Source organism: Chlamydotis macqueenii, chromosome 5 (genome assembly GCF_036417535.1).
Source record: "Chlamydotis macqueenii isolate bChlMac1 chromosome 5, bChlMac1.mat, whole genome shotgun sequence".
In the NCBI taxonomy this organism is placed as follows: domain Eukaryota; kingdom Metazoa; phylum Chordata; class Aves; order Otidiformes; family Otididae; genus Chlamydotis; species Chlamydotis macqueenii.
The window spans coordinates 64,390,817-64,406,040 of record NC_141560.1 but is presented as its reverse complement, the minus strand read 5'-3'; the positions used below and the strand labels follow the sequence as shown (position 1 = coordinate 64,406,040).

Here is a 15,224-nt window from a genome sequence, read left to right as displayed (position 1 = left end):
CTTTTTTCCTTGATATTTCATCTTGTTACCTGACTTTTTGCACAAGCTAGGAAAATTACTACTTCTCCAACCATACTCAGAAAAATTAAATTAAAATATTGTTACATTGAAATATAGAGATACACTAAAGTATATTTTGAAAGCAAAATCCTCAAAGCAAGTGCAGACAAAATTTTCACTTCCTTATGTTTAAAACACAAGAAGTTTTGCCTTATGACCAAGCCCTTGAGTCTGCCACCTGTACAGCACTTTATGCATAGAATTTTAGAGTGTTCTTCCAGGCAAGAAGACCTAAGCAAAGGGCACAGCAAAAATATCATCTGCCTACACTTCCTACAGAGACAAAAGACACTGAAAAAGCCAACTTCCCATAGAGTTTACAAATTACAACATTTTACTGTACATATACAAGAAGAAAGAATAATTTATGAACATCATACTTTATGATGATACTCAAATATTGCAAATCCTTTACAGACTACCAGGTCTACTTAAATAATCATTAATTTACAAAGCAAGAAACTCTAATACTTACATAGCTGTGACTCTTAAGGAAATCTGAAGGGTTGCTTGTGCAGACTTTATCCCCTTCCAAGCCAATTACTCTTTTACAGATATTTGATTTGGGGTCATTTGGGTTTTTCACAATTACAATATCTCCTCTGAGAGGAACAAACAGAAACAAAAACAAACAGAAGAACTCTTAAGTGAGAACTATTTAGGCTGAATACATGTGCATCAATGTGTATACTACAAATAAATACACATACATTAAAGATACCGCCTTCTGCTCGTCTACAATTTCGGTTTCTTCAGTTTTACTCAGCGTGTAATTTTACACACAGTTTTTTAAGTACATTAGGAGAGATTCTTTGTTATTTAGACCATTTATAAAACATTTAATACTACATTTTAATTAACAATGCTCTGATGAAATGAATGCCATTTAAATTCATCCTGTTGCTACATATGTATGGCACAGAACAGATTCCGTGCTCCTAAATGTTACTGTCCCAATGTTATTCTTCCAGTGAAACTTCAAATGTCTAATCTGAGTTTGTAAAACCTTATATTGCTTTTGCCTCCTGATTATACACGTTAGATTGTACAGTGAAACAGCCTACAACAAAATGGGTGAGGGCCTTGAGCCTACTGTGCTTTACGACACAGTAATAAAATGACAAAAAGACAGGGAGAAACTCTTCAGTAGGGCCTGTTGTGACAGGACTGGGGGTAATGGTTTCAAAACAGAGGGAGGTAGATTTAGATTGCATATTAGGAAAAAAAAATTTTTACAATCAGGGTTGTAGAACACTGGCACATGTTGCCCAGAGAGGTGGTGGGTGCCCCATCCCTGGAAACATTCAAGGCCAGGTTGGATGAGGCTCTGAGCAACCTGATCTGGTTGGAGATGTCCCTGCTCCTTGCAGGGGCGTTGGACTAGATGACATTTAAAGGTCCCTTCCAACCCAAACCATTCTGTGATTCTATGATTCTATGACATTTGATAAATGGTACTTATACCATGTGGTCACTTTCCCACGAACCTATCCGAGCACAGTAATACCTATAGCTTGGTTTGCAGGTAAGACAAAACTGCTTAGACAGAAGTTACATTCACACAATAGAACTGGTTTAGGCAAAGAAAATGAGAATTTTTCCATTTTTGGACAAAGCTGAAGAAGTGACAGACTATATCCTAAAAGAATTCTGACAAGTTGTTTGATGGGCTGTATGTGCTGATTATTTTAACTTCCATCAGACACAATGAAAGGATATTTATGGAAAAATTACTATTTAGAAGCAGAAGAATAAATGAAAAATAAAGGACAGACAGAATGTAGCTACTGAGAAGCTCTGGCAAACAGAATGTAAAATCTAGTCTCAACAAAGGAGCATACTTTTGAATGCAATAAAAGTGGCGGCTAAGGTTCTCCGAAAAGACAATATCAGAATTTTGAATGGTTGGTTCCATTGAAGGTCCAGAACACTGCAAATTAAAAATAAATGAGAAGAAAATTACTATTTTCAATTATGTAAAATACATTAATATTCAAATTATTTGCTAATAAATTAGAAAATATGTCATGTAAAGATCAACTTAAAAAGTGAGAACCTCCAAGGAATATCTGATACAATTAAAAGGGCAGGACAGCCTCCAGAGCACCTGGAACTGTTACGGCTCCGTATTCGCTCAGGGTTGCTCCTGACCTGCGCTAGGTGCTACGATCCCTTACAGATCATGTCAGCACCTAATCTGCAGGAAATTATCAGCAGCAGCACTTGAAGGTCTGCCAGCTTATCCCTTTCTTCAGCCTCTGTAAAAAGAGAAGCATCACAGAAGCTACAAGAGCAGCTCACAGCCAAAATCCACTATGTCCATGCTAGGTTTAGACATGGCGGGTAAGGGGGGGCAGAGGGCAGGGCGCTGCGTAAAATATCCAGAAATCTGCCCAGAGTTGGAAACAAGAGCATTTCCTATGGCATTATTAGTGACTCCAGTCTTTCTGGAAAAATGCACTCTCTGCAAAATGCTTAATCGTAGTTTCCAATTTGCGTCACTGATGCCTCAAGCAATAATTTGACAAAAATTACGAATGCCTAAAGTAGAAATAACTTCCATAAAGGCTGGACTTGCCTCAAAAAAAAAAAAAGCAGCATTTACTAAACACGCTTTGAAAAAGCTTTAAAGAAAATTAAGAACTCTGAAATATTGGCATTGTCACATATAAAAATTTCAGTATTATAGTTTTATTTTCTTTTAAATGTCATGAAAATGAAAAGTTACCACAACAATTCCTCCAAGGTACTCAAAGGCACAATGCGCTATGCAGCCATATTGCACAGTATACCCAAGAAATCGCAAGGTTTTTCCTAGGCCATTGCGAAGCATGGTACAGTGTTACGTCGTTCAGCTGGTTCTAGTCTACAGTAAAAGAGAAGAATAACATTCACTTGATGGCAAACAACCTAACATTCACAAAACTATCTTTTGTATCTAACAACTCATGGACAATATTTAAAAAAAAATTAATAAAACCAACAAGTAATCAGATCTATCTGAGGAGATTAATATAGTTTAAGTTCAAAAGCCATCAAGAAGTTTTTAATTTACAACGCAAACCCTTCCATGTGTACAATCAACGGACTTGTCTCACCAGCTTAGCAGTGAGATTCAGTTGAGTAGGAGCCAAAGCAAAAAACACCTTTACCAAACTAGAGAATTTAATGTGAGAGAGCGGTGTCAGTGCTCTCCACTGACTCGGCTGGACTTCTTTTACTCAACACAGCAGGCAGGCTCACCTGCCACATGTCTAAATACCTGCAATAGCTTTGAGAAAACCCTCCCATCCACTAGGCTTAGTTGAGTGGAATCTCAACTAATCACACCCTTAAATGCAAGCTTTGGCTTCCTGACCAGACCATGCACTCATTGTAACTCACATGCAGTTATTTATTAAATAACACTTGACTGAGTAATCACGTGAAGACACTGCAACTTAAATCACTGTTTTTCTTCATGGACTAGTATTTAAAACTGAACACTCAACAGCAAAACAGAGAAACATCAAGCCATCTAAAGTGATCTGAAGATACTTCACAACTGAAATTACATTCAAAGAAAACTAATCAAACAGTCAACCAAAACCTTAAAAACGACCTGACAATCAATCAAATTTAAAAAGGCTTGAAGAACTAGACAAAACCAAGTATAACAGAGTCTAGAATGGCTTGCCTAAGTAAGACTATACTAGAAAGAACACAGTTGTTGATAGGAATTCTGGAGGTTTTGCAGAGACTGTAAATCTATTCTGGCTCCCTCCCCCAAATATTTAAGTCAAGCTCCGATGTTTAGATGTAATTCTTGCAATGCTAATCTAACTAAAATGTTTCCCTATCTCAATTTTAAGATATTTTTTAGTATACATGTATCTCTATTTAAGGACAAAGAAAACACACATACTGAGGTAACTGAATTGAGTTTTACATTCTACAAGAAAGCTGTCCCCCTTAAACTCAGCATCAGATTTATCATTCATTAAAACCACAGAAAGACTTCCCTCATTTACTAAGATGGGTCAATATAGCTTGCGAAACATATGCAGTAAGTTAAAAGGGAAGAAAAAAAAAAATGCTCTGTGTACAATATGCCCTACTTAATAATGAAGCAAAGACCTGCCCGTCTATAGTTCACGACGTTTTGCTATTTAAATGCAAATTTAGCAATTTAAAAGGGCATAGCTTTACTTGCACAACTTTCTCTAGAAGTTAATGGGAATTTTGCCTGAATACAGTCAAAAGTGGCTTTTGTTCTTTGCATTTAGTATTTTTTTATCAAGAAAAAATGACCATTCTTGGGGGAAAATGTTCTCTAGCAACCTCATTTCGTTGTTCAAAAAAATATGTACTTTTTTTTTTTTAACATAAAAATCTCCAGAATAAATCCACTTAAACCTATCTGTGATTCACCATCCTTCCTTAATATTAGCTAATGGGTTTCACAGTAATGAACAAAAATACAACAGAAAATGTTTTGAAATGTTTCATTAGCACATGCAGTGCCCAGCACACTGTAGAAATGGAAACTGAACGAGCATTGCTGTACGAGAAATGCCCTTGCCACAGAAATTATTCTGGAGAACCCAGAAAGTGGTTTGCTCTTCTTAACCCAGTACACTGTGAAAACCATGGACCAACCCCTTGCTCTCAGGGCCAGAAACACTGTGAGCCCAGAAAGGTGTTACAGGTGATAAAAGGAAGATGGAGTGAGAACAAATTGATTAGAGTTGCACAACTAGTGTGAATTAATGACCACAACTATCTTTTCAGAGCAGGTCATCATCAATACTTCCTAACAGCACCTGCTAGGAAGGCAGCCTCACATTGCTTCTCAGATAGAAAAATACCACATAAGCATCCTGTATTTCAGATCCATGCCATTCATAAGTGTTATATCAATACACATTAAGACAGTTTAGAATTCAGGCACCTTTGGCTATTACAGGTAAAAGGAGTTGTATAAACATTGCGTTACACTGACCAGAGTAGGAAAATATTGTTGACTGCACCAAACAGAATGGTAACGGGCTCATTAAGAGAAAATGTATGCCAACGTGCTCTCATGCCAACAGCTATCAGGCTATAACTAAAAAAAAAAAAAAAAAAAAATTATTATGAAACTATAAGCAACTGCTATATGTCTCTGAACATAAGTTTCAAAGTGACTGGAACTGACTTCCTTTTGGACTCTGGATGACACGTACCTCCCAACAGTTACACTGAACACATACATTTCTCTCTGACGAACACATTCATTTCTCTTTGATGTCTCTGAGTAACTCTGAATTAGGATGGACAGATTTGTAAATTATCCAAGGAAACACAGGCTTCAGAGTGAGCTTTACCTACTGCTAGAGTTGTCATGGTATAAAACTAACCATGAGGACAGAACATGAGTGAATAGGTCTAAAATTTTGTTCCCACTTCTCTTGAAAAAAATTCTTAACTTAAGACATGTATTTCACTAGGCCCAGTTTATAAATGTGGTACAATGGATTTTTTCAAATGCTCAGACTTATCAGTTGTTCATTATAATGATGATAAAATTCTTACCTCTTATATAAGGCTTTTTATTACTACTCAAGAAAGTTAATTTCAAATTAAGGCATATTTATAGTACCTAGATTACACAATTTGAACCTAACAAGATAACTTCAGAGGATTTGGGGTTTTATTTTTAATACTAAGGTTCATCTTTAGACATCTAATGTTCTTTCCACAGAATAACTACAATACTGAAAGTTTCCATGTAGTTTTAAGTGACAACTTCTAGTTAATAAGTGAATGGTTGTAGTAAGAATTAAGCCCAGTCAAAAGCAAAAACCTCTAGTTTATTTAAAAAAACCCACAGAGTTTTTATCTTACAATTGCTCTAGCATGAGTAAAAGATAATTTTGTTTCCTCAGAACACTATTTATGAGTACATTTTTAAAACAATGCCATATTGTTGATCACAAGAAGGTACATGGTTGAATGTTTTTCCACATCACACAATTAATTTTAACACAAAGTGCTGTCAGCAGGCAACTTCACCAGATACAGCATAACACCATTAAGCACAATAAAACAAATTATTTAAGTCACAGGGCCCTTGAAAACTTAATGGATCTGGTGTATAAACATCCTTATCGCAGAACTAGCGGCATAAAGCCCGTTGTAATTACTTCCAGGTACTACTTACTATCATATAGGAGATAGCTGAAAATTTTATATTGAAATAGACATTGTTTTTATACCGAACATCGACATTGATTAAAAAAGGTTACATATCTGTATTTATAATGTAGAATATTATTTCGTTATTTTACAAGAACTGTGTAGTTTATCCCCTGCAGCAAATAAAATGCAAAATGTAATTACTATTATTTTCTGTTCCCTTTTCCTTACATAGCCTATGCCTGGATAATTTGATTTTTTTGTTTGTTTGTTTATAAAATTAATCACAGCTAGCAGGGTGGAAATCACTTTGAGCCTCATGAATGATATCCAAGAGATGGGAAAGGATTAGTTCTCAGTTGCTGCCAGTTATAGCACCAGGTGGCTTTTTCTGCAGTGAAGGTGTTACCGATAATCCCATTACATTGGTACTAAATCTTGCAGACATCAAAATTATCACCAAGGTTCCTTTTCATCCCATCCTTTCCAAATGACTGGAAGTCGCTTCACCTGAAAGAAGTCAAATCCACATGCAGCTGCTGTTTTAGCAGCCAGCGGACTCCCTGAGAATGCCAATCGTGATCCAATTTCGCTGTGCTGGTGGCCCCCTATTCCCTGTCCAATAATACATCTGTTAAAAAATCCTACAGCTACAAATCAAGTTTAATCCTACCAGGGACCTCATGTTGGTCTTGTCTTCCAAAAAGGCAGCAGGTTTTGCTGTCTATCTCTGCTAGTGTCTGGGGAATACTCTTTAAATCCCAGCCCTACTTAGAAGAATAAGCTAAGGATCACAAAACATGACCTCAAAAACCCTGATATGACTATATTCTGACCCAGAGGCATTCATTCTAGGTGAAGATTAGAACTTTGCATAATAAGATTACACAGCAAGTGAATGATATCAAGGGACTATCCATATGCAGCCGCCTGGTTTTCTATAGACAGCCTGTGCTCTGCAATATGCAGTGCAGACCAAACAGAGCTTGGTCTTTCTAGCTGAAATAAAATAGATTCACATAAATTAGTTGGCCATTTCCAGATTCCTAAATCCCCTATTACATCTTTTATTGACAGCTCCTGTGAGGATAGCACAAATGGTATTCTATTTGTGTTCTTTGCTTCTGTAACAATCACACTCTGAGGGAAACATACATAGGTTCTCTAGAAATTAACATCTTGTTTGCTGTAATCTTGGATTACAATTAACTGTGTACATAATAAAATTAGGAAATCAATGAGCAGATTTATCATTTCCAGATAACCAACAGCATTGTGTAAAACAGTTTAACATGTGGTGCCAAAATTTTAAATACAGGAAAATAAAAGTCACAGCAAATGAAAGTGTGGCTAAACAAATTATTGGATTTGATATAAAATAGATTTTTCACTCTAATAAAAATTTCAGTCACATTTGCTTGATATAATACTTCCTAGTTCTGAATTTTCACTGGGTATTTAGTGATAGTTTATCAGTTTTTCCTTAACTAACAGAAACTCCTCTCCTAACATTCGCTGCTTTGAAACAGACACCTTTCTTCATACAAGGTAATCCCATAACTTGCACCATCTCTTTCCCAGAGCTATCCTGTGATTATTACTTTAAAAAAAATCAAAAAACTCAAAACAAAGAAAAAAGTGCACACTGGGTAGGCTATTTAAATATTTACATTTGAGCTATTATTTATGTTAAACTATTCTTTTAAAACTTCTGCATGAAATTAATGTTACATGTGCTCAAATAGTGAAGCATTTATATCATGTTTATTGAGATTCTTCCCATATCAGATGCACAAATTAATAAATATAAAATGTTTTAAATATTATAATCTCAGGATTCCAAACATCTAAAGCAAAACAAGGAACAATTTTCAAAAGGTCCTTCCATGCAGAGGGTGAGGAAGAACTTGATTTTTTTATTTCTAACTGTTGGTTTTCTCTAGAAGAAACACTGGATTCAGTTTGGCAAATCTGAAAAAGCTTGGTGGTATTCTGGAAGAGAAGATTATTTTTCTACATTATCTCTCCTAGGCACTAACAGTTTGTCTCCAACAAGTGCTCCTTCATCTACTATCTCAAGCTGCCAAGGAGCTCAATCCTGTAAACATAAATTCACACGAGGAAATCCTCTGGTGTTAAACTGGAGACTACCTACATAAGAATGAACCATTTTTCAAAACAGATTTCAAGTAGTTCTCACTGGTTCTCTTTACCTTTGGGAAGCAACTCCTAACAATCTCACGACCCTGTATAAAATGCTCTATTAATCGTCGGGTGCATTCCAGCACTTCTAGCTTCCTCTGCAGCTCTACACACCCATCTCTGGTGAACAGCAAAATCCAAATAGCTGAGCAAAGGCATGGTCATACGTGGCAAGTTTGAGCCTCTGAGGGACGCTGAAATATTCACTTAACAGTTTCCTGTAACAATGTCAAAGTTAGGACAACACCAAAGGTCTGACAGACAACAGAGTCACTTGCCTGGTGACTGAAAAAAATACATTGTGTCTATGTGAGAAGGGTCAAATAACCATATTCTGAGCTGTATGCCAATTTTCACATTAGGCACTTAAAATCTACAATCCTACAGAAACTAAAATTGTCCATGGCTCACATGTCCCCTGCACTTCCCAGTGCTGATGCACCTTCTAGATCTATGCAGGTATTTTTGGAAATACTACTCAAAGCAGTGAGTAGAATAGTGGGGTAAGTAATTTCCCTATGCACTGACAAATAAAAAGGTGTTTACTTGAAATATTTGTCATTACAAAGAGGACTGTTTGCTGGTAAAAAGAACAAAACCAACAAAAACATCACAAATAAACAACTGCTCCACATCAAACAAAGCAACCTATTTCTGTACACCATCACCAAGACTGTTTAGAAAGAAATACAAATGTCTTAATCTTACCCCCAGTGTTAGCCTCAGATTAGAATGCCACCATTGAACAGTACTCCATAATGGTTTATAAACACAGAAATCACATGGTATGAGATCTTAACACAAATAGTAAATCCAAGCTATTATTAAACATTTAAGCAATACAAAGGCAAAAAACAAGACCAGTTTTAGCACTGTCAAAAAATATAACAATAGTAACAAAGAATCTTTCTGTATATTCTTTATCAATACTTTCCAGTTACAAGCATCATCTTCCAATTAAATATCTTATACATACTCTGCATTAAAAAATGTGTTAAAAAAAAGGAGAAAGGAAACACAGTCAGACAAAAGCGAGCGCAGTATTTACATTTTCAAGTTACCTGAACAGAAGGAAAATGCAAATCAAGTGCTTGTCACTACTATTACTCTACAAAAATATTTGACAGCTTTCCCAAATTTATTTTTAGTTATGAAGTTCTAAATACACACATGTACATGGATTACTACTTATTTTTTTCATAGCACAAGTTGTATTTCATGTGAGTTTATGCAGTAAAAATAAAGTGTAATCAGTACTTTTTCTCATTGCTCAATAAAATTTTATTATTTCTGAGATGTTTTATGCATAAAACAAGTTCTGTAAGTTGTTCTCCACTTACAGATACAAGTATTTTAAAAAGTTCGAAACATCAATAGATGAGTGCAATGATATTCAGTCTAAGTTAATCCCCAGACATCCAAATCCATGAATAAAAAATTCATCAGTTTTAAATACACTGAGCCTATTAAGCAAGAACAAAAGCATATGCACAAAAGAGCTTTTAATATATTTCAAAGCCCACAAGAGCCATGGTCTCATTAAAATTATAAATTACACAAACATGGAATAAAGATTCAAACTGCAGTGCAGCTAAGCAGATTACAGAAAACCCCGCGTTCCATATGATAACACACCATGGCCCTCCCAGATGGGGGCTTGGAACAAAAAGGCCATCACTGCAGCTAGGGAAATCCTCCTTGTGATCTCTGGTTTCTGTTCAGCAGATGACAGCCAAATAATATGTTGATTATTCTGTTTGTGCTGCTAAGCTTGTAAGATGGAATAAAAGCGATATGATCTATTGTGAACTCAATGCTAATGTGTTGCTCCACTCATAAATAATATACTGAGTTTATTCCAATACTATTTTTTTATCCAAGTTCCAGGTTTTAAATGCATGAACTAAAATAAAAAGCCATCATAAACTATTATTTAATTTGGTGGTTTAAAGTAAAAGATACAGCTGACACAATAATAAGAATCGTGAATCAAGTAGAGGCGCCTTTCTCAAATTTAGCAAATGATTATACACTGAAGTGCAGAGTACCTGCAAGACGCTGAGCACGCTCCAGCCCCACAAACTGCATTATCACTAATACCAAACAGATTACCAAAAAGAGCCTATCTGGCTTATTTTATCCCAGCTAGCCACCCCAAATCCAAGTTTCAAATGAGGACACAAGTACTGGTAATACAGGAAAAGAGTACAGATCCATTGTATAACTTCACTAATACCACATCTCCCTGACTTAGCTTGTTGCAAAAGGACACAATTTGGCTTGCCCTGTCTTTCATAATACACTGCCTTTTTAAAAGGACAAACAGTGACTGTGTACATGCTAAAATGACTGATAATCCTCCTACAATTTAATGTTTGTGAATTTTAGGTCTTTTATGCCAGAAATGTTAAAAATTCTACTAAAAAAATCAAATCACTGCGGCTTGGGAATAGCATGAGACCATCAAGACCAAACACCATTTCACACCTCTTGGACCAATGGAAGCACAGCTTATAAAGAGAAATGGTAGAAGCACGCAGTTCCAAGAGTGTGCAACTACTTTCTCAAACATAAAAATGTATTTAAAGGAAGCTCAATTACTTTTCTTCCTTTGCTAGGCACACAAGACAGTTCTAATTCACCAAAATGATGAAAATATGGAAACTGAAGAGATATCAGTACATGTCAGTCTTAAGACTAAAAATTCAGATAAATTACTTCCTCCAGAATGAGTCCCCCGTTGCAATGAAATAACACATATATATTATTTTCATACAAAACCAAAATAGGACCTTGAAACGATAAGTGAAGCTGACATTTACACTAGCAACCACAACTTTAAGTCTGTCTCTTTTCCAACAACCATCACAGCACTAGTATCTAAGCTAGCTAAAGCTAACCCAACACAAACTTCAATGCGTTACTGAGTAGATAATAACTTGGCTTGAGTAGAGCTAGTAGTAGGCTTTGAGAATCACAAAGGTGATTCTCAGACACTGAAGCACAAGGGCACTAGCTTGCTTAGGTAGCCCTGCCCCTACATACAAGCTCCTGAAATGGGATTTCAGCAAATCCAGCAGCTTTGGCATGGAATTGGCAGGCTCAGTATAGGAAGCTGAATCCATTGATATAAAGAATAATTAAAGTTTGCTAAAATACAGCTTGACTACAAAAAAGCCAGATAGTCAGTGTTTTCTAATATTTTTCATCACAATATTATTCCAGATTTCTTAAATAGTCAGTAGTGGACCTGGCTTTTTAAAGTGAGTTTTGCTAGACTGCTTGCTTGTGTTTTACCTAACTTTATGCCTCACACTGAAAAAAATCTAAATTTTAATTCTTGCCTACTTAAAGTCCAAAATGCCTACTTTCTTCATCTACTTCTCAATGACCTAATCAGTTTACCATTCTAAACAAGTTCTTACAAGAGTCAGGTCTTTAGAAAAGCAAGACTTCTGTCTCTGTCCTCAGAAAAGGTATAGTTACACAGCTCTACAGAATTTACAGCAGCACATCTCGGTTCATCCCTCACCCTATGGAAGGTCATGATGCTGTGAAATTAGGTGGAAGTCTATCGAATACATCTGAATGTTCCTATGGCTCTGCAGTATCTTGTTCTCAGTGAAACCTGAGGGTTGTACACTTTTATGAAAAGACTGACCAACATCACTGCTTGGGCAAGCCAGAACTAGCCTCAGCCTGAGCTGGGCCAGTAACTGTATCACTATTCACACTGCTGCATAAATTACTACATCTATCTCCCTGCAACACACCTATACGCTTTCAGTTCAACCACTGCTCTCTGGCACGTCTCTATCAGACATGCAAAGATGGACTAGCTCATAAATCTAAAACAGAATGGGGAACAACGTGGGGCCGGGGAAGACTGCTTGTTAGAGGATATTACACTATCTGAAGTTACTTCCACACTGGTGGTGGCTGAATAACCAAGTTAGCATTAACCTACCTGTCTGGAATATCTACGGAAGTTACAATGATCAGAATACATAGTTGGTCAGTACACTGGAAAGCTGAGGCTGCAAATTTGTGGGACTCGCGCCAAGAAGTTGCATCCTTACATGTAAGCACATTGGCAAGGATTCCCAAATTTGCTACCATCAAGATTTTGAGATTTATTTTCAATTAACTGTCAGTTCAGCATTCGACCCCAGAGTAGGAACTTTCTGAATCTCACCTAGCCTGTCATTACTTCAACAGATGCCAGAGCCAGTTGTTGAAAGCTAATTCAAAAAACCGGCAGCAATACAGAGTCTACACTTCAGCACAGCAGTCAGAAGTTACCTGTAAGCATAAGAACAGTTATCATTTCATATATATGAAGGGAGGTCAGACAGGTGGGGCTGTGCAACTAGAAGTCTCATGACCCGATTTTGTTCACTTTTAAAATCAGAAATTACTGCAGAAGTACTTCTTGTTGAAACATTACTGCTTGGTTTTGGCTAACACCAGAAGACAGGGAAAATTCTCCATTATGAAAACCCCTTACAAATATTTCAGCAAGCAGAGATGAGCTACAATTTTAAAAGAATTCTGAAGGTGATCAGTTAAATCTTTCCTAGCCATAGGCAGGCCTCAAGTGCTTTGCCAAAGCATTTCACAGGTTTCACAATACTGCAGATGGATAAAAAAAAAAGCTATATCCAGAAAAAGAGCACCTTCTATAAAACCCCACAATGTAGGTGAGCAGCAAACATTGCTGTATTCCAGCACCTGCTGATACTGTAGATTTGTAATAGAAATAACATTTGGAATGGGTTATTTGGAATAATGCCTTTAAAGACTAAAAGCACTAACAACTTCACAGAAAACATAACACATTTTTGAAATCCAAAATGCGCAGATTCTTAACCCTTGTAACAGCACATCAAGAAAAAAATGCTACAGCAACTATAAATTTATTTCAATTAATACATGTATTTTCACACATGCAGTGAATCTTAGGCTCTAAAAGCACATGTAATGTAAGTTATTTTGTACTTATGCATAAACTGCAGTTATATAAATTACATTTTTTAAGTGACAGCTATTAAACTTTTCCATTAATCGTAATTACCTACATTATTTATCCGGCTGTAGAAATGCCTACTTAATGAAATATGCACAATCAGATACAACTGGAAAACAAAAACTCAAAATATCAAAGATTCAAAATATCAAAACATTTAAATTATGTTTTTCCAGTTGAAACACAAAGTTTACTCTTCCACTGACATGCTGATGTGACAAACTTTCATTCTTTGAGGGCAGCCATTTGTATTCAATAGGAAACATTTCTGGATGTTAAGCATCTGAAAAGGCTAGAATCAAGCTGTCTTAATTCCTAGTTTTTAATGCTGAAGTAAACTTTATACGGACATGGAAGCCACTGCGGAAAACATTACAGAATATAAAAAAAAACTATAAACAAATAATACTCCTTTTCTAGTTATTAGGTGTGTGTGTCCCCCCTTGATTTTAGTCCTACCTTACAAGTATTTTTAAATGAATATGTTTTTTTAAAATATAGGAATTCTTTTTATGATAAACAGAAGGAAAATAATCTCTATGAAATACACCACTAATCTGTATGATGCTTATTAAGACAGTACATTCAACTTACAACTCATTTTCAATATTGCTGTTCTGCAAGTTTCAGTAATACTATACTGTACCTTTTCGTAATCTGAAATTACAGAAACATTAAGTAACTTTTTAATGATTTACTAAACCATTATCTTCAGCACATACCACTAACTCGTGTCTCCTAACTTATTTGCTTCTATTTTAAAAGAGCTGTTTAAATTTGACACAAACGCAAATTTTTATCGCTGTTGTTCAGTAAACGCATCCAGAGTCTTTCTGAAGAAAAGCTATGATGTTCTATATAATATCATACAACTGCTATGTCTTAAACTCTCCCACTAATCCTCACGTTTTCCACAGACTGATTGGATAAGTACTCTTTAAGCTTTTTCATACTGAAAAAAATCCCAGGTCTTTCAGTGTCAGAACTTCCAGGATTAAACATTCTTTCCAGTTGTTGGCTCATGGCCTGAAGATCCTGCACTTTCAAATTTATCCCATTCTAGCTAGTTCAAAGATCAGGAAAATGAAGCCATCTTCTTTGCAGCCATAATCCATGACCCATGCTGTTAGATACTTAAGAACATCTCAAAAGCAAACTACCTTGTTTCAGCTCCCAGCGGGAGCTCAGCAGGGCACTGGATCACATGACTGCCAGCCCTACCTAGTCAGGTGACTCAATAGTTAATCTGATTTGGTGACTATAAAACTTTAATCAGTACAGTTTAATACCATCACATTCCAGAACCGATGAGGGAAGCAGCTTGGCGATGTAACAGCAAACACCAATAAGATTACGAATTAGAACTGCCACTAGGATGCAGTTTTCTAGTTCTCTATCCTAACACAAACCCAACAGAAAAAAATATTATGGAAAACTGCTCAGGCAGACAGACGGTTTTGAAACAAAATCCACTGATGTCTTTTATTCCAAAATGGATGGTATTTTGCTCATTGCCACAGAATGACAAGAGCATACACTGAATCTTGTAAGGCACAAATAAAACACAGCAAAAACATTAATTTGAAATCAAGGAAGACAAAACATTGACATCACTGACATCATCTTGTTGAGAAACATGGCTCAAAGACTGCAGCCTCAGCCTGCGTTAACTGAAGGCCCAAAGACTTTACATCTGCAACCCAGGTAGGCTGCATGCAGTAAACAAAGAAATAAGGCAATGACAGTCACAACAGGTGTGTTTCCTCTTATCAAGCACAAA

At 36.2% G+C, this 15,224-nt stretch overlaps 1 protein-coding gene across 2 annotated transcripts in view; it reads right to left on the bottom strand.

Moving 5' to 3' along the window:
• Positions 1–15,224, bottom strand: part of IMMP1L (inner mitochondrial membrane peptidase subunit 1) — a 36,446-nt gene that overhangs the window by 17,214 nt on the left and 4,008 nt on the right. For both annotated transcript variants that reach the window (XM_086747924.1, XM_086747925.1), the window contains exons 2-4: positions 2,789–2,926; positions 1,902–1,990; positions 536–662 (exon numbers count right to left, since the gene is read on the bottom strand). In XM_086747924.1, coding sequence (XP_086604050.1) covers positions 536–662; positions 1,902–1,990; positions 2,789–2,893 — 321 coding nt within the window. In that variant the 5' untranslated portion in view covers positions 2,894–2,926. The remainder of the gene's footprint in view (positions 1–535; positions 663–1,901; positions 1,991–2,788; positions 2,927–15,224) is intronic.